This window comes from Saccoglossus kowalevskii, unplaced genomic scaffold (assembly GCF_978046115.1).
Source record: "Saccoglossus kowalevskii unplaced genomic scaffold, keSacKowa6.1 SCAFFOLD_87, whole genome shotgun sequence".
Lineage (NCBI taxonomy): Eukaryota > Metazoa > Hemichordata > Enteropneusta > Harrimaniidae > Saccoglossus > Saccoglossus kowalevskii.
Genome location: NW_028188632.1, coordinates 97,689 through 120,445, shown reverse-complemented (window position 1 = coordinate 120,445; position 22,757 = coordinate 97,689). Strand labels below are relative to the sequence as shown.

Below are 22,757 nucleotides of genomic sequence, written 5' to 3'. Positions count from 1 at the left end.
AAGCAGTAGTATCTGCAACTACAAATTCTTGCTTCTGCAACATCATACCAGATGCTGTTCTGGTCAATCCAGCATCCCCTTCACTAATAAGTTTTACACTGACATTGACCTGAAGTGATAAAAATGTTTTAACTATAAGATTTACATAGAAGTGACCTGATAGAGATGAAGGTATTTAAATCAAAGCAATTTTCGATAAATAGTGAAAAATAGCATGTTCACCAAAATAAACTCAATATATATACACAGAAAAGCTTATGGAAGAATGGGAGATCAATATCAGTTAACAAGTAATATATACATACCTTCTGAGATGGTGCAATGTTGTCAATAATGTCTTTTAAAGAAGTGATAGCTGTAGAGTTGTCGAGTTGTTGTTTTGAGAATGCGCTGTCGTAGTTGAAAGTCAATTTTTTTAAAACTGACAAACGTGACTCAGAGTTAAATTTCAGATCATTCCTGGTTGCATCTCTTGATGTTGACATCTGCAACTTGTCCAACTTGACTGGACTCCTGAAAGTTAATAATATATATTAGCAGAAGTTTTTTGATTCTTGAGAGTGGCATTACTAGACATGAATTGAAAAGGAGTGTTATAGGATTGTAGTGTTACTTTTTGAGTAATATGTGTAACATATTGAATATTATAGCAATGGTTAAAAAACGAACGCTAAATATGTAGAAATGAGACAATTTAATTGACCGTATTAGTGGTTATTATTGTCATTAGTATATTACTGTTGGATGTCATGAAGAAATCTGAGAGAGGTCCATTTGAGATACTTATATGTATGACATGGAAGCAATTGGACTCATTAACAAGAAATATAATATTACTTGTAATGAAATAATTAATAAAATTACCGTATGGAAGATATCACAAAATAAGAAAATTTGAGAGAGGTCTACCTGTAGTGCCTATACTATGACGACATAATGAGAAAATTTGAGAGTAGGTCTACCTGAGGTACCTATATATATAATATGAAAGCTATCAGACTTGCGGTTTTCAAGAAGATGTCGAAAATATCACTTTTTACCCAAAATGACAAAAACATTCATTAAAATTAGACAATTAAAGATCACGAAATGAACAAATCTCGAAGAGATTCATATGTAGTGCCTCTATATATATAATATTAAAGTAATCAGAATTGCGGTTGTCAACAAGAAGTTGAAAATATTACTTTTTTCCAAAAATGACCAAAATATTCATGAAAATTAGACAATTGAAGATTACAAAATGAACAAATCTGAGAGAGGTCCATATGTAGTACCTATAAATATATATATATATATATATATATATATATATAATATGAAATTAATGAGACTTGCGGTTTTCATTGAGAAGTTGAAAATATCACTTTTTACCAAAAATGACAAAAATATTCATGAAAATTATACAATTGAAGATCACGAAATGAACAAATCTCAGAGAGGTTCACATGTAGTACCTCTATGTATAATATTAAAGTAATCAGACTTGCGGTTTACAACAAGAAGTTGAAAATATTACTTTTTACCAAAAATGACAAAAATATTCATGAAAATTATACAATTGAAGATCACGAAATGAACAAATCTCAGAGAGGTTCACATGTAGTACCTCTATGTATAATATTAAAGTAATCAGACTTGCGGTTTACAACAAGAAGTTGAAAATATTACTTTTTACCAAAAATGACAAAAATATTCATGAAAATTATACAATTGAAGATCACGAAATGAACAAATCTCAGAGAGGTTCACATGTAGTACCTCTATATATAATACTAAAGTAATCAGACTTGCTGTTTTCAACAAGTTGAAAATATCACTTTTTCTCAAAAATGACAAAAATATTCATCGAAATTAGGCAATTGAAGAGCACAAAATGAAGAAACATCAGAGAGGGTCACATGTAGTACCTCTATATATAATATTAAAGTAATGAGACTTGTGGTTGTCATTAAGAATTTGAAAATATCAATTTGTACCAAAAATTACAAAAATATTCATCAAAATTATACAATTGAAGATCACGAAATGAACAAATCTCAGAGAGTTTCACATGTAGTACCTCTATATATAATACTAAAGTAATCAGACTTGCTGTTTTCAACAAGAAGTTAAAAATCTCACTTTTTACCAAAAATATTCTTCAAAATTAGATAATTGAAGATCAGGAAATGAACAAATCTCAGAGAGATCCATATGTAGTAACTACATGTGTATATAATATTAAAGTAATCAGACTTGCGGTTTTCAACGAGAAGTTGAAAATATCACTTTTTACGAAAAATGACAAAAATATTCATCAAAATTAGACAATTGAAGATCACGAAATGGAGAAATCTCAGAGAGGTTCACATGTAGTACCTCTATATATAATACTAAAGTAATGAGACTTGCGGTTTACAACAAGAAGTTGAAAATATCACTTTTAACCAAAAATGACAAAAATATTCATGAAAATTAAACAATTGAAGATCACGAAATGAACAAATCTCAGAGAGGTTCACATGTAGTACCTCTATGTATAATATTAAAGTAATGAGACTTGCGGTTTACAACAAGAAGTTGAAAATATTACTTTTTACCAAAAATGACAAAAATATTCATCAAAATTAGACAATTGGAGATCATGAAATGAGCAAATATCAGAGAGGTTCACATGTAGTAAGTACATTTGTATATATAATTTCAAAGTAATGGGACTTGCAGTGTGAACAGGAAGTCGAAAATTTCGCTTTTACCGAAAATGACAGAAATAATCATGAAAATTAGAAAATTTAAGCTATCATTACGAGATGAAATGTGAGAGAGGTATGCGCAAGGTACATATAGACCAAGTATCAAAGGAATAAGAATTTCATTTTTCAAGAAGAAGTTGAATATGCAAGAAGTTGACACGGGCAGCGGACGTTAAAGGACGCCGATAGACTCTTATTGATAAGCTCCGCTCGAGAAAGTCGATAGCGAAGCTGAAAAGTTAACACGGATGGCGACGGGCAATCGCTTATATGATAAGCTCAGCTCGACAAAGTCGACAGCAGAGTTAACCAATAGTGATTTTTCAGTCATCAAGTTAGTGTGGTTTTAAAAAAAATTAGGATGACGTTGAGTGAGGTTCGATGAAACGACACACTTAGTAGCTGCATGCTTATTAATTTTGGAAATACTCGAGATGATCGGGGCGTAGTTTGTCGTATACAGAAATTTATAGAAGATGAAATAAATAAAGGTTACGAAGTACTACAATCAGGTGTACGATACGTTGCGATAGAGTAGGTTTGACTAGAGGGATATTTAGTTACTTTAACTGTTGTGTGAATGGGACATCAAAATTATTGAAATGAAGAATATAGTTCTTTGGGTCACATTTTAGTAAAATATTGAATGCAATTATTATGGGTGAATACGAGTTTTAGTCAATGTTCGAGTATTTCGTCCATAATGAAATGAGTGAATGTTAACTTACTTCTGTTTTTCAGCATTTGTGAAGCTGTGATGTGATTGCGGGGAAAATATGACCATTTCTTTAAAACCATCTTCATCTTGAAATACCGCGTTGAAATACCTCGTATCACTTGTAGCGGCCAATTTGACTTTGGTTACGCGATGAATGTAACCTTTTCCGTTGAAGAACTCTCTACTTGCCATATTGGTAAATCTAATGAGTGTAACTTTACAGCTGACAGTGAGACATACGATGCTGGCAATCTGACGGGCGGTGGAACACTGGTGGACGCTGTGGTGGTTTTCAGATCGAGGCGTGAGAATATGGCTGTTCTTGACCGATAGTTTTTAGACACTTCGTGAAACGCAAGAGTGGTAATAAACCGTGTAGTTAGTGAGAATAAAATTAAATGGGTGTTGGATTGTGAGATAGAAATGTTAATACGGTTTTGATAGTTTGTTTTTTGGTGCATTTAAGACTTTTGTAAAGAAATGTGTTTATTTGTGGAGGGAGTAAAACAAGACAAGTAATGGCGATAACAACACTGCGTGATTTGCAGAAAACACGATAGAATTTAAATACAATGTACAAGCTGGGTGGAATAAATAAAAATGTTGTTATCCAATGTGATTTTGTGTGCGCCACTGCAGTTTTATATTTTGTTACTACCGTAAAATATGTTTAGACATTTAGATTAGTAACAATTATCACTTCGGGTCCAGTTAGCTGTAAAATATATCACGAATATTTGCTTTTCAGATAAAATAGTTGGTATGTGTTTGTTCTTAGATATTTCAGCTTTGTTGTCTTGTACTTTGTTTAGTAATTTTGAATTTGCAGTTTTGCGATTTTGATACGGAAAATGCCTGTGGGAAATCATTTGTTGGGGGGGGGGTGGTACTGTGTGCATTGTAACTTGTGGGACATAGACCTGAATCCGTTAGGGTAAACAATAATTTGTGCAAAAGTACGTTTGAGGTGTCGACTTTTTTATTAAAATAAGTTACTGAATTAAGTTAGTTAATGGAAAAGACCGGTACGTATTACATTTGAGTCGCTAAGCCCTTGAACCAATACCGTTACTATGTACGGTGGCAAGTTGGCGTTGCCAAAACGGTGACGAAATGTTTGGACGAACAGCAACAGCGGCGCCCCTGAAGTTTCGCTAAGAGCGGCCCGTATGATATGTAATTCGTTTTTCTCATTAGTAGCATTTGAAACAAGGTTTTCTCCTTGTATTTTGTGTATAGGTGCATGCTGCTACCGCGGGGAGAATTGATTTTCTCAGCGGACGAATTAAAGCGCAGAATGTAATTTTCTGCCACAAAAATGCAATAAATAAATATATTTTGAGCGGATAAATGAAAAAAGTTACGAACATAAAAGTGCCATCACACAGAACACTTTTGAGATGTATATCAGTAATGGTGAGTGGGTCCGTGGGTAATGACGGCTAAGCGAGTTTATAATATTTTCTAAAGTCTAATATTTTGTTTTTTGACTTAATCTCAATTGGGGGTAAGTAATCGCAATTTCATCAGTATGATTTTGTAATAAAGTGATAACACTTTTGAATAATCATGACAGGGAACAAAGTTTAAATAAATGGTTTGACTGTAATATAGCCACGTGATGACAAAATGATAGTTGATTAATGAGCAGTTGACTCGCGGCGTGGGAACCGTGACATTGTTTTGTAGTCGTTGCTTTTGATGTGTACTTATGTTAAAATTCTCCACATGTTTCTTTAAAACATCACGTTACAGAAAACAGCTCGAACGTCACCACAATGTTATTGTGACTCATTTTTGTAGATAGTAAACTAAATTTTGTGATACGCAATGGAAAATGCCGTCATTGTTCTATAGTATACGTTGCAGGTCAAACCGGAGGTCATCGTGTAAACAAAGCGTGGGAACTTAACTGAGTAGAAACATTGTTTATTGCGCTTGCCTTTGGTCCATCATTATTTTAGTTGGGCTCGTGGCGGCCGATTTGATGTACAAAATGTATTCGTTACTGCTTCAATAGTATGAGTCTAAAATTGAAAATAAGATTTTGGTTTTCGTAGTTTATTTTGAAACATTATTGTTAAAAGGGGAATGATGCCTTCACAGGGACTGAGGGGTTCGTGGCTAATGACGGCGAAGTGAATGTCTAATATTTTTTTGGAATTTAACATTTTGGTTGTTGACGTAATATCAATTGATGAATTGATTGTTGAAGTTGTTTCTGTGTTGGCGAGATTCCGTTTTGAAGGATAAGATTTTGAAATAAATGTTGGAAATTGAAATGCTATTTTCTAGACGCTATGAAACGCCATTTCCTATATATTGAGGGGCAAATTTTTCTAACAGAGAAGGGTTTGAGCTTCATATTGGAGGCGCGACGCCCCCTAATTTTTTTGTCTATTCTGGAGGCGGACATCCGGGCATTTTTCACCGCTTGCGAACCATTACCGTAAAAACAGAGGTCGAAAACTTTCAGAAAACGGGATGGTTGTTAAGACACCCCTGAACAGTGAGTGTAACAAGATTGCCCCTGTATGTCCATCATATACGTGTTTCACATGCGCGTGCATGTCGTTGTTGGGTGTAACGTAAATTTGCATGCGTGATATTGTGCTCCTTGGTGCACAAATCGATGGTACATAAATAAAATTAGTATGTATCGATTATCAGTAAATTGACATGTTTGTATTTTCAGGTATGACAAAGCAGAAGTATTTTTGCACACCAGCAACGTTACTACCGGGAAATTCGTTTATTAGTGTGTCAATTGGAAGCAAAAGTTAACAATGGGTGTTTACAGCATATGTGAGCAAGTGTTCACTAAATGTGAATTATTATGAAATCAAATGCATAACACATATCGAAGAATGGTCTCGAAGTAGGTACACTGTTTTACTGCCGTAGCTAGCCACTGTTTGGACTATTCGTTTTATTTGTTTTGAAACAATTATTAGAACGCAGTGAAAGTCACACGCAAGCTAGATATTATAAATATTGTACAAATGAGCAGTGGGGTTAGAAATTCACGGAGGTTCAGTAAGGATACACTTTTTTGGAGAAAAGTCGCGCTTGAAACAGTGAAATATGTTTTCAGTCTGGAAAAGGTGGCGATAATGTAAAAGTCAGATGGACGTTGAGGGCGGGTTGTGTTCTATGACATAACGTGTGTGATGCACTGGTTGGTGGGTTCGGGATGAAAAGATTTAACTGATTTGTTGCAGGTGGTCGATGCGTGAGAGATTTTAGCTTTAAAGGGTGGTAGTAGTCGCGCCACGCATGGGCGAGATATATGGGTCTCATATAAACATAGATGGCGACTTTGACTGTTGCGCAGATTGACGAGTACTAACTGAGACGTTTCCAAGCTTTAATTAGGTAATTTTAGGTGCTTGGAAGGTATAGAAGGAGTCACCAGCGGTATTCATTGCAGGTTGCGCACAGGTTGAACCTCAAACTTGTGATTTCATTTGAAGAGCGCAGTGGATTGTGGGGAAATCTATGTTTATCAACACAAATGTAGCACATGCGCAGTGCGACGACCACCGCGCTTTAAGTGACAAGAAAGATATTTTATTGATGTACTTTGGAGTCATAGATAGTATCGATTGGTGAAAGATGCATTTTTCCAGGCATATTGGTTTACTATCGAAAACTGTTTTAATTTGTGTTAATATTTCTAAAGATTTGAATGCATGGACATCGTGATTCCTGGGTGATCTAACAACATGGCAATGTAAGTGAGCAGCCCATGTGATTAATTCATATTGAAAAATATTTAATGTTATTTGATTCAAGGACGGTGGTTTTCGTGTGTTGGAATTTCACGTAAACAATGTATTGTAAATTCAGGACGGGACGCGACAGAGTACGGCATTTGAAGTATGAATATATTAATTTTGTGATTTGTAAAAAAAGATGTTGTGGTTGCTGTTTTTCTTAATTTCTTGTGTATATATTATTTGCTATTTAAAAACGATGTGAAGTCAAACGATGATTTTGTGTTGGACGGGCGTATAAGTTTTGCGGCGGTCTTCGTCACTAGGCATATTACAATAGTTTGTGTTACTTCTTTTATGTTAGTTAAATAAATAATATTATTAAAAATAAAGCCTTATTTGTTTGAGTTAGCAAATGTGTGGAAAACTGTTTTCAACGAATCCTCGAGGCGGAGGTACGTCACAAGACGTTCCACGTTGCGAAAGCGAAATAGCGCCTCCAAGTGACCATATTTGGGGTTATAGTTCATTAATTCCAAGACGTGTCCGGTGAGTTGACTGTAAATTTAGATAAGTAGTTCGTAACGTTCATTGTTTAAACAGCTTTTCTTCATTTCGAATGGGTATAACTGGGTGTAGTACTTTCCTGAAACTGTGAGCCATGTTTAATATGTAAGTAGCCGTTTTCCGCGGTCACAAATTGTTCATTTCTAGCGACTAACTGTTATTTTTGGCGGCCGCCATGTTTGATACTTTGTTCGTGAAGCGTTGTTCAGTACTTCAGTTATCAGTTATCAGTATTTGGCTGTGTATAACTTGTATGACATTTTATTATGTATTTTAATGAGTTTACAAAATTTTAAATCAATTGACTGCTGTTTGAATGTCGTTATGTTTTTAAAATTACTAAAAGCGTTGAGTTTAGTCAGTTCCGTTGCTTTGCGTTGCGCATGTGCAGATAACAAAAACATGATTGTTGAATTTATTGTATTAGTCATAATGACCTAAGGTTCATGTCTTCAAATTCTACCTTACAATGTATTTTTAGACTTTTCTGATGATTATTTCGTTAGATATCTTTTGATATATTTTTTTTTATTGGGTATCATTTCTGTTGCCTGAAATACTAAGTGTTCTGTCTTCTGTTTTTTTATTGTTGACATTATTTTGTTTTGTAGTTCTGTGTATAAATCTAAAGGTATATATATTATTTGTTTTGATATGTTGCTATGTTGTTGGTTTTATATGAATTTCCAAAACCAATATATTGATTGTTTATTCCTTAGAGCTAACAAAAAGGACAAGTGAACTCCCTTTGATGTCATTGTTACCATGACTTGGACCAACTATTTAGTACAGTGATAATACTTAATATGTTTAACAGTTTTGCATTGATTACCAACAAGTCTAAACAACAACAGGAAGTGTTAGTAAACATTTGAAAGAAAGGCAATTAGCATACTGTCAACGTTGTGGCGATCATAATTTGCATAAAATTACATATTCAATTGAGGACAATTGCATGTATTGGGGTTTTTTGTAATGTTTTTTTCGTAACAAATTTTCCTAATTTATACAGTATTGTCAGGATTTGGCAGGAATCTGAGCACTGAAATCAGAGAAATATATTCAGATTAAAACTACACTATGAAACCATACAAGTTCTTGTGTCAAGACACTTTCAAATGTTTTGGGCGTTCCATAGCCATCGGTACGATGTGCTTGCCGTGGTAAACTGAATTATAAATAAAAATAAAACATAATTGCCGAAGCCATCGGTTGAATGAAAGGTGTGAAAACATGCTAACTTTGTCCTTTGTGAGCTTATTAGTTGTCTGAGGTGGAAGGCAGTAGTCTGCAAGACATCCGGGAACTATGTCCGTTAGATGCAGTTTAACTGATCACTGCGGCCGCTGAAGCGTGGCAGTTGGCCGCGTTAGACAGGTGGCCGCTATAAACAGGGTACTTTACATGTAAAATTCGTAGAGACTGTTCGGGTATGACCGCTATAGGCAGGTGGCCGCTGTATCCAGGTGGCCGTTAACACACGTTTGACTGTACCTGGGCCAATGTTTTCCATGGTATTTTTCAGTACACATTGTGTTGCATTATGAACTACCTGGGCCAATGTTTTCCATGGTATTTCTCAGTACACATTGTCTTGGGTTCTGAACTACCTGGGCCAATGTTTTTCATGGTATTTCTCAGTACACATGGTGTTGCATTATGAACTATCTGGGCCAATGTTTTTCATGGTATTTCTCAGTACACATGGTGTTGGGTTCTGAACTATCTCGGCCAATGTTTTCCATATTATTTTTCAGTACACATTGTGTTGGGTTCTTAAAAATCAGGACCAATGTTTTCCATATTATTTTTCAGTACACATTGTGCTGGTTCTGAACTATGAGGGCCAATGTTTTCCATATTATTTTTAAGTGCACATTGTGTTTGGTTCTGAACTACCTGGGCCAATGTTTTTCATGGTATTTCTCAGTACACATGGTGTTTGGTTCTGAACTACCTGGGCCAATGTTTTTCATGGTATTTTTCAGTACACATTGTGTTGGGTTCTGAACTACCTGGGCCAATGTTTTCCATATTATTTTTCAGTGCACATTGTGTTGGGTTCTTAACAATCAGAAGCAATGTTTTTCATGGTATTTTTCAGTACACATTGTGTTTGGTTCTGAACTACCTGGGCCAATGTTTTTCATGGTATTTTTCAGTACACATTGTGTTGGGTTCTGAACTACCTGGGCCAATGTTTTTCATGGTATTTCTCAGTACACATTGTGTTGGGTCTGAACTATCAGGGCCAATGATTTCCATGGTATTTCTCAGTAAACATTGTGTTGGGTTCTGAACTACCTGGGCCAATGTTTTTCATGGTATTTCTCAGTACACATTGTGTTGGGTTCTGAACTACCTGGGCCAATGTTTTCCATGGTATTTCTCAGTACACATGGTGTTGGGTTCTGAACTATCAGGGCCAATGTTTTCCATGGTATTTCTCAGTACACATTGTGTTGGGTTCTGAACTACCTGGGCCAATGTTTTTCATGGTATTTCTCAGTACACATGGTGTTGGGTTCTGAACTATCTGGGCCAATGTTTTTCATGGTATCTCTCAGTACACATTGTGTACGGGAACTGTTAATTTGGGTTTGCTCCGTCTGTCCGTTCGCCCGTCCACCTGTACGTACGTCTGGAGCTATGTCTCGGACACCCCTTGACGGATTGAATTGAAACATTACACGTCGACAATACATAATGTCTTACATATATGCGTCAAGTTACTATATGATCGGAGCTTAAATTGCCGACTGGCAGACATTTTGGATGTAAAATTTGCTGTTTCTGATACCTAAATGTGTCGGAAGCTGTTTCTCAGAGATGACTTGGCTGATTTGGATTAATCATACATATTTGGTTATAGGTGCACTTCATATTTTTTCTGTGATTGAAACAAATATGGCTGACTGGCAGCCATTTTGTTTTTTATGGTACGCATGCTACTTTCTAAAATTTTTAAAATTTTGTACAAAGATAGTATACCAAGGAATACATTTGTACGAACATTATTTTTGTGATTTGATTCAATATGGGTGACCGAAGCCCAAATTTTCTGTAAAAGTGTTAAATCGTCATTTTGTACATGTCCGGAGCTGTTTCTCAGAGATGAATAGGCCAATTTAGATTAAAATTGATATGTTGATCACACATATTGGGTTATAGGTACACGTCATATTTTTTTCGTGATTTGAACAAATATGGCTGACTTGTGGCCATTTTGTTTTTCATGGTACCCATACTACTTTCCCATGAATGCAATGAACATTTCTCTTTAAATTGTGTACAAAGACAGTATACCAATAGAAACATCACCATGAACATTATTTTTGTAATTTGATTCATTATGACTGCCCAATGGCCAATTCTCGTGTAAAAGCACTAAATCATAAATAATCACCTATTAATGGTTTCAATCTAATCTCAATGACTTTATCAGCATCAAATTGACATGTCAGATCACAAAACTTTGGACAGGGACTGTGTCATTAACAATGACTTGTTTTTCTTGATTTGATTGAAAATGGTGGACTGGTGGCCATTTTGTTGTTTTTGAGTACCCTATTCTCATTATACAGAGATAAAATTTTGTATTAATGCAAGATAATGGATTAAATGTTGTTTTCAGTTTTTTTTTGTTTTCATTGACATTTATCCATTGGTGGCCCAAAACTGAATGCTTTGATACTTGGTGTACTGTTAGATTTGTTCATTTCATGATGATATCTTCAATTTTTTAATTTTGGTGAATATTTTTGTTATTTTCAGTAAAAAAGGATATTTTTGACTTCTTGTTAAAAACCGCAAGTCTGATTGCTTTAATATTACATTTATAGGTACTACATGTGGACCTCTCTCAGATTTGTTCATTTCATGATGACATCTTAAATTTTGGGGAATATTTTTGTCATTTTTGGTAAAAAGTGATATTTTCGTCTTGTATAATACAAGTGAGATTGCTTTGGTACTATACAAATTGGGGCTCCAGGCAGACTTGTCAGGCTGCTTGTTATAAATTTGCATTAATAACTTTTTCATTTTTATTCTGTAGTTGATGATAATCGTATACATGCTAAGGTAAGTGCATATTTGCTGCAGACTCTTGGTATACAATGTCTGACAAGTCTATTTTGATAGAACTCTATAGAGATGCATGTGTTGTGCATTACTCACTTCTTTGTGGATGCACGTGTATGATTTTTTTATGTTATGCATATATTCATACAAGTTGGTTTGAATTTATTTTTCTTGTGATTGAGAAATTCTATAATTTTCATGATTTTGAATCTTATTTGAGAAAAAAATAAGATGCATTTCAGAATGCATATTAATCTAACACTAGTGATAATTTAACATTATTCTAACCCCACCAACTTCAATTTACAATTTCCAATATTTCGATCATTGCTTTCTTCTGTAGTAATCAGTCTCTTTTATTGGATGTATGGTCCTTAGCTCATAAAACATCACTCATGAAAAATTATCATTGAGGAATATGTCACTTTAAATGTCCATTATTTTGCCACTGCACAGTAACATCTCTTCAGTATTGATTAAACCTGCAAAGTTAGTAGACAGTCAGATATTTTAGCCCAAACACAGAATGTTGAAGTATGATTATTTTTAAATAGATTTTGCTGCATTTAAATAAAGTTTACACATTCAGGTCAGTTACAATAAACTTTGTACTTCTGTATTGTGCCACTAACTACGAAGAATCTAGACTTGATTCTAATTTACTTTCATGAGATTGAAAAATTTGAAAAATGATGTCAACATTATGATGCACATGTGTATATACTATGATGTGGCTTCAACGTCCCTTGTCTGATGTAAACCTTGGGGGTTTCTTATAGAAACCATTTAATATAACTTGTTATTTTTTGAATAGTCTCAAGTAAGTTAGCTAAGAGCTTGGTGATGTATAAATATATTTAAATTATATCTTTCAGATGCCACGAAAGAAGAATTGGAAGAGAAGTGAAGCAATGAAGAGAAGATCAACTGTGGACAAATCTGCTCCACATTCAAGCAATGTCCCATCTGTGCTGGGTGTTATCCCAGCTGAAGAGGTGAAATGGGATGTAAATGCTACTTCAAATATTGTCCCTCGGGACGCAAATACTACTGCAAATACTGTCCCTCGGGACGCAAATACTATTGCAAATATTGTCCTTCGGGACGCATATAATACTGTTAATATTGTCCCTCGGGACGCATATACTACTGTAAATATTGTCCCTCGGGACGCAAATACTTCAGATAATACTGTCCTTTGGGACACGTATGGAAATATTGCCAAGAATGATGATAAAGATAGCTTCTCAAAAGATGGAAATGGTTCTGTAATTAAAGAAGGCATGGTGTGTGAATTGATATCTGATGCAGAAGGCACAAATTATCAGAGGACAGGTAATGAGATAAATCCAATATTTTCAGTACAAGGCAGCTTTCATCAAGGTGATTCTCAATTTCTGGATAACAGTGGCAAACAGTGTGTTGCTAACAGCCTAGTTTCTATTATATTTAGTCAAATAAGACATGTAGAATATTGGCATACAGATGATCTTGATGTGATACTGCAAACAGGTAACGAATTATATGGGTTTTTACAGCGTTCTACAACAATGCAGTCTGCTTTTTTACTTGTGACTGAATTACCTCAGATAATAGATTTATTTGACACACAGTTTACTTTGAGTATTGGTGAATCATTAACTGGAATCATTGGGCAAACTGATAGTGAGATTTCTTTTGTAATGTCTTTTGATAATGCGCTAGTTTTATCATTGACTGAATATAATGCTTGTTTTATTAATTTTGGAGGTGCTGTATTTGCTGTTATCAAAAAAGATGGATACTACTGGGTATTTGACTCTCATTCAAGAGATGCTAATGGTATGGTCACACCAGATGGCACTAGTGTATTACTGCGGTTCCCAAGTATTGAGGTAGTGTATAAACAGTGTTGTAAACTTGCAGACTCTATGCATTTAAGTCAGCTTGAACAGTTTGAAGTTACAGGTATAAATATCAATGAAGATGAATGCCGTAGTGTTTGCTTTGAATCTGATAACCAGCATCAGTCTGCAGATGAAGTGCTAATTTGTGAAAGTGAGAGTAGTCCACTGGTTTATCGTCCTTTGACTTTGCTACTTAGAAACAGTTTGTGTGATGAACTTAGAATTTCGAATGAAGACCTTGCTGAACATGGAAATATTAGTGTCTGTACTGAAATAGGTGATCCATGTGTTACTCAGCCTATCCAAGGTGATGGTAACTGTTTTTTTAGAGCCTTGTCATATGCTATTTCCGGTAATGAAAATAATCACAGGAAGATGAGAATGAGCATTGTACGGCACCTGGTGGACAATGATTCAGCATTTTATTCCTACTTGAGACCTGGTTATGAGTCAGTTGCTGACTATGTGAGTTCATCACGTATGCGTTATTCAAGAACCTGGGCAACAGAAGTTGAAATATTTGCAGCTGCTGATTTTTTGAAGACAGATATTTGTACATTCACCCGGAATAAATGGCTAGAATATTCAAACCGTCAAATTAATAAAAATGCAGCTAATAGCGGGAAAGCAATTTACCTGAAACACTGCAATGAGATGCATTATGAAGTTGTACAATGTGTAAAGCCACCAGGAACTGTGATATATGAATGTTCTCATAATGTTCAACCACAAGTAAAACAATGTCGTGCAAGTAAGAGGACCATATACAGTACAATTAATTGTTCTTCAAGTTGTGACTTGAAAGTTGCAGATAAACAATGTAAACCTGTGACCAATTCATTTGATTGTTTATCATCTACTTGTTACTCAACATTAGGTAAAAGATTAAAAAGAAAAGGCAGACGTGCAAATAATAAAACGCGTAGAGATAATTACCAGAAAAAAAAAGCTATGGATCAAAAGTTGAAATATACCGATGATAGTTGTCAAACAAAGAAATGTAAATTGCAGGATATTGTTCGATACCATACTGAAAAAGAATTCCGTGAAAAAAAGAAACTACAAAGTATATCTCTATACAAAGATTATGCTACCTTAAGAAGAGCAAGGAAGGAACATAGCATTAACAAATATGCAGAGAATGAGACCCACAGGGAAGCTGTAAAGCGACAAAGTGTTAACAAATATGGAGAGAATGAGTCCCACAGGGAAGCTGTAAAACGCCGAAGTGTTAACAAATATGCAGAGAATGAGTCCCACAGAGAAGCTGTAAAGCGACAAAGTGTTAACAAATATGGAGAGAATGAGTGCCACAGGGAAGCTGTAAAACGCCGAAGTGTAAACAAATATGGAGACAATGTTGAACATAGGCAAGCTGTAAAGACACGCAGTATTCAAAAATATAAAGATAATGAATCACACAAAGAAATAGTTAAATCTAAAGTGACTGCTTTTAGGTTATCACAAATAAATAAGAAGAAAATCATAGACACAGTTATAAATGAATTCCGTAGTGAAACTAAATATGGTCCAGAGTATGTCTGTTCTGTTTGCCATCGTCGTCTTTTCAAAAATCAAGTTCTTGAATGTAAAAAAGAAATGTATTCAAGAAGAATGAATAATGTGTCAAGTGTTGCTGAGAAATGTATTACTGAAGACTATCTTCATAAGTGTACTATGACATGCAATAATGATTGCGTCTCTTCTAGAAGTTCTGAAACAAAATTATGGATATGTTATACCTGTCATCGTAAAATTCTTAATGGGAATATGCCTGCTGAAGCAGTTGCCAATAACCTCCATCTGAATCCTATTCCTGAAGAATTAAGCTGTCTGAACTCACTTGAACAGCACCTCATTTGTTTGCATATACCATTTATGAAGATGTTGGCTTTACCTAAGGGTGGTCAAAATGGTGTCCATGGGCCCGTGGTTTGCGTTCCATCTAGCATCGATAAAGCGATATCTGTTTTACCAAGAAGCGAGGTGGATGATCAAATGATTAGAGTAAAATTAAAGAGAAAATTGTCATATAAAGGCCATTATCAATATCAGTTTGTCAATGATTCTCATATTAAAACTGCTTTAGAATATCTGCATGTCAACAATAAGTGGTATAATAATGTGCGTTTCAATGAAACTTGGACAAATCCGCTAGCAAGAATTGATGAAGAGCAGGAAGAAGTATGTGATGCAGATGATAGCTTATCACCACTTGCCAATTCAAATTCTGAATCACACGACAATGAAGATAATGAGAAAGAGCGACATGGAATGTTTCATGATACGTGTTTGCAACCTGTTGACATAGCACAGGAAGTTCTTGATCAGCATTTTGATAACATTGCTTGTGTTGCTCCTGCTGAGGGAAATAGTCCAGTAAAAATGTTGGAGGATGAAGCCAATGAAGCTAAATCATTTCCTGTATTGTATCCTTCAGGGTCACCAACGTTTCATGATAAGCGTGAGGAAAGGATTACACTTGCACGATATCTACATAGTCGTTTAATGAATGCAGATTGTAGATTTGCTAGAAACAGTGATTTTATATTTTATGCGCAGTATTTATCAGAGGTACAGCAGGTTATTTCTAATGTGTCGATTGCACTACGAAAAGGTTTGAGTAAAGCTTGTGACAAAAGTGTCACTGCATCGACTTTGATAGATACACAGTCACTGAAAAAACTTCTGGAATATGATGAAGGTTATAAATTTATGAAACCCATCCGAGGTACTCCACCTTTTTGGCAGAGTGCACAGAAGGATCTATTTGCAATGATAAGACAACTAGGTATACCTACGTGGTTCTGTTCATTTTCATCAGCTGACATGAGATGGCCTGAAATGATTGAAAGTATTCTCCGAGAGGAAGGTGATAGTCGTTTTGCTGAAGATCTTGATTGGTCTGAAAAGTGTGCGCTATTGAAGAAGAATCCTGTAACAGCTGCCCGAATGTTTGACCGCAGATTTCATTGTTTTTTGAAAAAGGTTATTTTATCACCTGCAGAGCCTATTGGAAAGATTAAAGATTATTTTCATAGAGTTGAGTTTCAACAGCGTGGCTCACCTCATACTCACTGTCTATTTTGGGTTGAAGATGCACCTACTATTGATAAAGACCCTGATGAACAGGTGACGGAGTTTGTAGATAAATATGTAACCTGTGAAATACCCTCTGAGGAACATGATGAAGAGCTATATGAAATTGTGAATAGTGTTCAGAAACACAGTACAAGGCATTCTAAAAGTTGTAGAAAACAAGGTACTGAATGTCGGTTCAATTTTCCACGTCCACCTTCCAAAGAAACATTCATCTCTCGAGCTAATGGTCTTAATGGTAGCGAGGATAATGACAGGGTTAATATTGAATCTGAGGACGTAGATGATATTGATATAGAAAGTGATGAACATGATGCAGCACCTTTGCCAAAGGAAATGACTAATGCTGAAGCAAAGTCAATTTTGACCAAGATTTGGAATGCACTTTTACATTCTGAAATTGAGTTTTATACAGTAGACGACTTGTTCAACAACATTGGAATATCTCAAGATGTTTTTGAAAGGGCTTATAGTAAATTGACAAAGAAAACCAGTGTAGTTTTGCAAAGACAACCCAATGCTGTTTGGGTGAACCAGTATAATAAAGATCTTCTGCGATGCTGGAATGCAAACATTGACATACAATTCATAGTAGATGCTTACAGTTGTATTGTGTACATTATCAGTTACATCTCAAAAGCTGAAAGAGAAATGGGATTATTATTGGATCATGCACAGAGAGAAGCTTCAAATGAAGGAAATGTGGATGCACAACTAGCAATGAAAAAGTTGGGAGGTGTATATCTTCACAACAGAGAGCTTGGTGCTCAGGAAGCTGTATATAGGGTGTGCAATTTGAAGTTAAAAGAAGGATCAAGAAAAGTTCATTTTATTCCCACTGGAGAAAATCCAATCAAAATGAGTTTACCTTTAGAAGTTCTTCAAAAGAAATGTAAAGGTGGGAACTTGAGTAAAGATGATATTTGGATGACAAGTATGGTTGATCGTTACAAAAACAGACCAAAAGATCTTTATTTTGATATCCTGTGTCTTGCAAGTTTTGTTTCTGAATATCGTGTTTTGTCTACATCAGAGGCTTCAAAAAAAGGAAAAAATGCTGTTCCTTTAGAAAATGGTCTTGGCTACGTGATGAAAAGATCTCGAACAGAACCGGCAGTAGTGAGGTATCCTCGATTTTCTGTCTCAAAACATCCAGAAAAACATTATCAAAGTATTCTTCAACTTTTCCTGCCTTATCGAGCTGACTTTCAGTTGAAACCAAGAACTTTTGAGTCATTTGAAGAGTTCTATGAAAATGGTGCTGTGAAAATCGGGGTCAATAAAGTTGAAACTGTGAAAGCTATTGTGAACAGAAACAGGGAATTGTTTGAGAAAGAAGCTGATGCAATTGAGGAAGCAGAAAAAGTAATGGAAAAACATCCTTCCTTGGAAGATGCATGGGCTCAAATTCACTCAGAATCTGAGTTGCAAAGATTAGAATGTAAAGAAAATGCACCACCAGATTCTTTATCTGAGAATGGCGATATTGATGATTCAATTCCTGATTTGCTTCCAAAATCTGAAAATGGTAGTTCCACTGATGTATATCTGCATTGTGGAATATCTAGAGATGATGCAAACATATTGATGAGGTCCTTAAATTACCAGCAGTTAGACATATTTTACACGGTTCGAGAATGGTGCCTGAATACTGTTAATGGTGAAAACATAGACCCTTTTTACATGTTTCTAACTGGTGGAGCAGGTACTGGTAAATCTCATTTAGTCAAGGCTATATACTATGAAGCTTCACGAATTCTTGCTCGTGTTCTACCAAATCCAGATGACACATCTGTTCTATTGACAGCACCAACAGGTGTTGCCGCATTCAATATAAATGCAAGCACAATACATAGTACCTTTTCGATAGCGATTGATGCAAAATTACCATATCAACCACTTGGAGAAGAGAAAATGAACACACTGCGTTCAAAAATGGCTAGTCTTAAGATTCTCATTATTGATGAAATTTCAATGGTTGATAAGAAGCTTTTTGGATATGTGCATGGAAGATTGAGGCAGATAAAACAAACTCGCGACTATTCACCATTTGGTGGTGTTTCTGTGATTGCTGTTGGTGACTTTTACCAGTTAGCACCTGTGAAAGGTAAAGCTTTGTATGTTAACAGTGAAGGTGTTGATCTTTGGAATGATTATTTCTCCATTGCTGAATTAACTGATGTGGTAAGGCAACAGAATTTGGAATTTGTAGCAACATTAAATAACATTAGAACAAGAAGAAGAGTAGAGGAATTAGAACCAGAATCTGTTAAAATGCTTCAGGAATGTGAAACTGGTGAAGATAGTGATGGAATTCATATTTTTGCCACTAATAAAGAGGTTGATGAATGCAATGTCACAAAGCTGCACTTTACATGTAGTGACCCTGTATGTATTCAGGCAGAAGACTTTGGTAGAAATCCTAAAACCCAAAAACTGGAGAAACAGGATGTGCAGTTTGCTAAAGTCTATAATACAAATTTACCGAAGTCAATCACTTTGGCTATAGGTGCTCGTGTGATGTTAATTAAAAACGTTGATGTATCAGATGGTCTGGTAAATGGTGTATTTGGCACAGTAGCCCATATATGCTTAACTCCTGGTGAAAGCTTTCCTTCTGGTATATATGTTGTGTTCGACAACGAGAAAATTGGAAACAATGTACGAAAACATTCAGAAGAATTCTCTTTATTACCAAAGAACAGTACATTGATAAAACCCCAGGAAGATAGAGTGAACAATGGAGGCGGTATTCGACGTCAATTTCCTTTAAAACTTGCCTATGCATGCACAGTACACAAGGTGCAAGGAATAACTGTGGAGAAAGCTGTAGTTACATTGGACAAAATGTTTGCAGGAGGACAAGCTTATGTGGCATTGAGCCGCGTGAAGACAATAGATGGACTAATTATCAGAGGATTCAAGGAATCTGTGATATATTGCAATGACAAGATCAAAGATGCTGTTTCAACCATGCCCAAGTTTATTACCTTGTCAGAAAAAAAATCAAATATAGATTCGTCCTATACCATCATGCTTCACAACATAGAGGGCATATATGCACACATTGAAGATTTGAAACATGATAACAAATTCTTGAATGCAGACTTCATTTGTTTGACAGAAACATGGTTGTCAAATACTGATACACTTGATATGTTGCAACTACATGATTACAACTTTCAGCACAAGCCCAGATCACTATCTTATAATAATTTCAATGAGAATACAGCTGACTTGGCACAACAAGCTCATGGTGGAGTATGTGTTTATTCCAGAACAGAAAACACTGTTGAATTCCTGCATCTGCCGGTCACCAATTTAGAATATCTGGCCTTTTATGTGACTGATGCTAGACTTGCTATTGCTGTTGTGTACAGACCTTCATCATACAAAGCTGATACATTTAGGAAAAGTCTATTGTGTTTGGTAACAGAACTGGAAAAAATCCCTGGTGGTAACATCATTCTTGGTGATTTTAATGAAAATCTCTTTCTGTGTTCTGGTGTGAGGAAGATCATGGAAGGAAGAGGATACACACAATATGTAACACAGACAACTACAGAAAGTGGGACACTATTGGACCATGTTTATGCAAAGTGGAAAGAAATTATTAGTGTTGAAGTTATGCAGACATATTATGGTTTTCATGAGGCAGTTTGTGTTAAGTTATGAGCAACCAAATTGCTGAATGAAGGTTATAGGTGGTGTGGGGGCAATTGGGATTTTTAACATTGAGTTGAAATATGCGTATCATATCTGTTGACATGTCACATGATTGACTATTTGGAATGGCGTTCAAATAAAAATTGTTAAAATTGATTTAAGTTGGAAAATGTTTGGTTATGCGAACAATTTTTGTCATTTGTATATTTTTGTGTCATTTTAACATATTTGCTGCATTTTGTATATGACATCTACTCTGTAATTCACCTGTACAAGCATGTCAAAAAGTTAAGGCCACTATTTCTGGAAGAATAACAGGAAGAAGTGTGACTGCTCATCCAACGTATGCATACAGATATAAATTGTGACAGAGAAAAGTTAATTATTTGTCACTGTCAATTCAGACCATAAGGTGCACATGTAATAGCTCAACTATTTCAAACACCTGTGTAATTGTTCCAAGTTCATCAGATGACAAGTTTTTTATCATCAAGGATGAAATTTGTCACTCAATGAAAGTATTTTGTACTCATTCACAAACACTTGTGAATACAAATGTAGCAAATTGTACAGATTATTTTGGTACTTTTCAACCTTCTGAAATTGTTAGATGCTTGTACAGGTGCATTTATTAACAGAGTTCTTTTATGTGATTAGCCTGCATTACATTAAATTTAATTGTCATCATTTGCACTAAATTTGCTAGATTTATTTTCAGATTCTACTCCACATGAGATGTTATAAAGTTGAGCATATTTTGATTATGTTTGAACATATTTTCTTAATGTCAACTAACCAGATGGCATTGGTGAAAACAATTTAAATCAGCGTCTGTCTGTCTGTCTGTCTGTCTGTCTGTCTGTCTGTCTGTCTGTCTGTCTGTCTCTGTCTCTGTCTCTGTCTCTGTCTCTGTCTCTGTCTCTGTCTCTCTGTCTCTGTCTGTCTGTCTCTGTCTGTCTGTCTCTGTCTGTCTGTCTGTCGCACCTTGCTCACATTAGATTCAACAATGCAATTGATGTTGCTCTCTAAGTAAATATCTAACTATTTTACTGTGCTGTGAAGTCTTGATATCAAGTACCAAGAGGCTTTTGTAATGGAATAGCATGAAAAAGGTAAGGCTGTGTATTGACTTTTTTGCTCATTGGTTAAATGATGTGTAATGAAGTATGGCAACTAACATTTAATTTAACTACATGAAAAAGTTTTACAATTTCTACTTTTATTTCTAGTTATACCCTATATAGTGTAAGGCTTATTCACATTGCAAATGTAATACCCCTGGTACATATTTATCAATAAATTTTGATTATTTGCCCTTTTTACATTGATTTCAGAGATTCAACTGTGAAAGGCTCACTTCACCCCTTATTAACAACAATGGAGCTTCACCATTCATATGAAATATAGGTAATGCTCATTACTTTTGCTATTGTTTTGAAATGTAATAAATGACAATGGTGTTGAAAATAATTATATGGTTCACAAATTTTCAGCATGTGTCATTTTTTTATGGTTGTTTTCTTTTAGATTGTACTGGGTTAGCAGTTGAGCCAAAGGGAAAGATAATTTTAACCTGGACGTTGGTGTCTGTATGCTTGTTATACTATATATCCACTTGAATAGTGTTTGCTATTTAGAAGATTATCATACTTTTTCTCTTCTATTATATGAAGTGTTGCAACAAATAACTGATTGGTACGTACTTGGTTTGTGTATTTTTTATGACCTTGTCAAAGTCCACTTCAAATAAGTGGCGTTCATGTTACACATTTTGTCACATGTTGAGAGATGAGACCAATTACAATAGAGGGCAGTACCAAAACTCAAAATGAAATCAAATCAAATCACTACGTTGGTATTAATTTAAGACAACATACAGTGATTCATGTTTGTATTACATGGCATTGAAGGTAGTGCAGCTAGATATGGTCAGATGCTGTAGTAATAATGGAAATGAATGCAGAACAATGTGGTGCATATTTATGTGCTGCTGCAACTGGGTACCTCTTGTAGTGCTACATCAAAGTAAAAAATAACTTCTTCAATTTATTCTTTGCCATTTATGTGCATGATGACTCGTAATAAATACCATCACACCAAATGAATATAATTTCAATAAAGTAATCATAAATTTTGATTATTTTTTCTGTTTGTATCTGATTTCAGAGATTCAATTGTGAAGGGCTCAGTTCACCACTTGTTAACAACAATGGAGCTTCACCATTCATATGAAATATAGGTAATGTTCATTACTTTTGCTATTGTTTTGAAATAAATGACAATGGTG

At 35.1% G+C, this 22,757-nt stretch overlaps 1 protein-coding gene across 1 annotated transcript; it reads left to right on the top strand.

The window, feature by feature from the left end:
* Window positions 1-7,584: 7,584 nt before the first annotated feature.
* On the top strand, window positions 7,585-20,479 carry LOC146726070 (uncharacterized). The gene is made up of 3 exons (XM_085496292.1): window positions 7,585-7,624; window positions 11,794-11,819; window positions 12,695-20,479. The coding sequence occupies exons 1-3, from the start codon at window positions 7,585-7,587 to the stop codon at window positions 20,477-20,479; spliced, it is 7,851 nt and encodes a 2,616-aa protein (XP_085352418.1).
* The last annotated feature ends 2,278 nt before the right edge of the window (window positions 20,480-22,757 follow it).

What these genes read in the sequence shown, in the direction of transcription:
- LOC146726070 (XM_085496292.1), top strand. Translation starts at nt 7,585, where the DNA reads ATGTGTGGAAAACTGTTTTCAACGAATCCTCGAGGCGGAG. An exon ending in AACGAATCCTCGAGGCGGAG is followed by an intron (nt 7,625 to 11,793) that starts GTACGTCACAAG and finishes TTTATTCTGTAG; the next exon opens with TTGATGATAATCGTATACAT. An exon ending in ATAATCGTATACATGCTAAG is followed by an intron (nt 11,820 to 12,694) that starts GTAAGTGCATAT and finishes TATATCTTTCAG; the next exon opens with ATGCCACGAAAGAAGAATTG.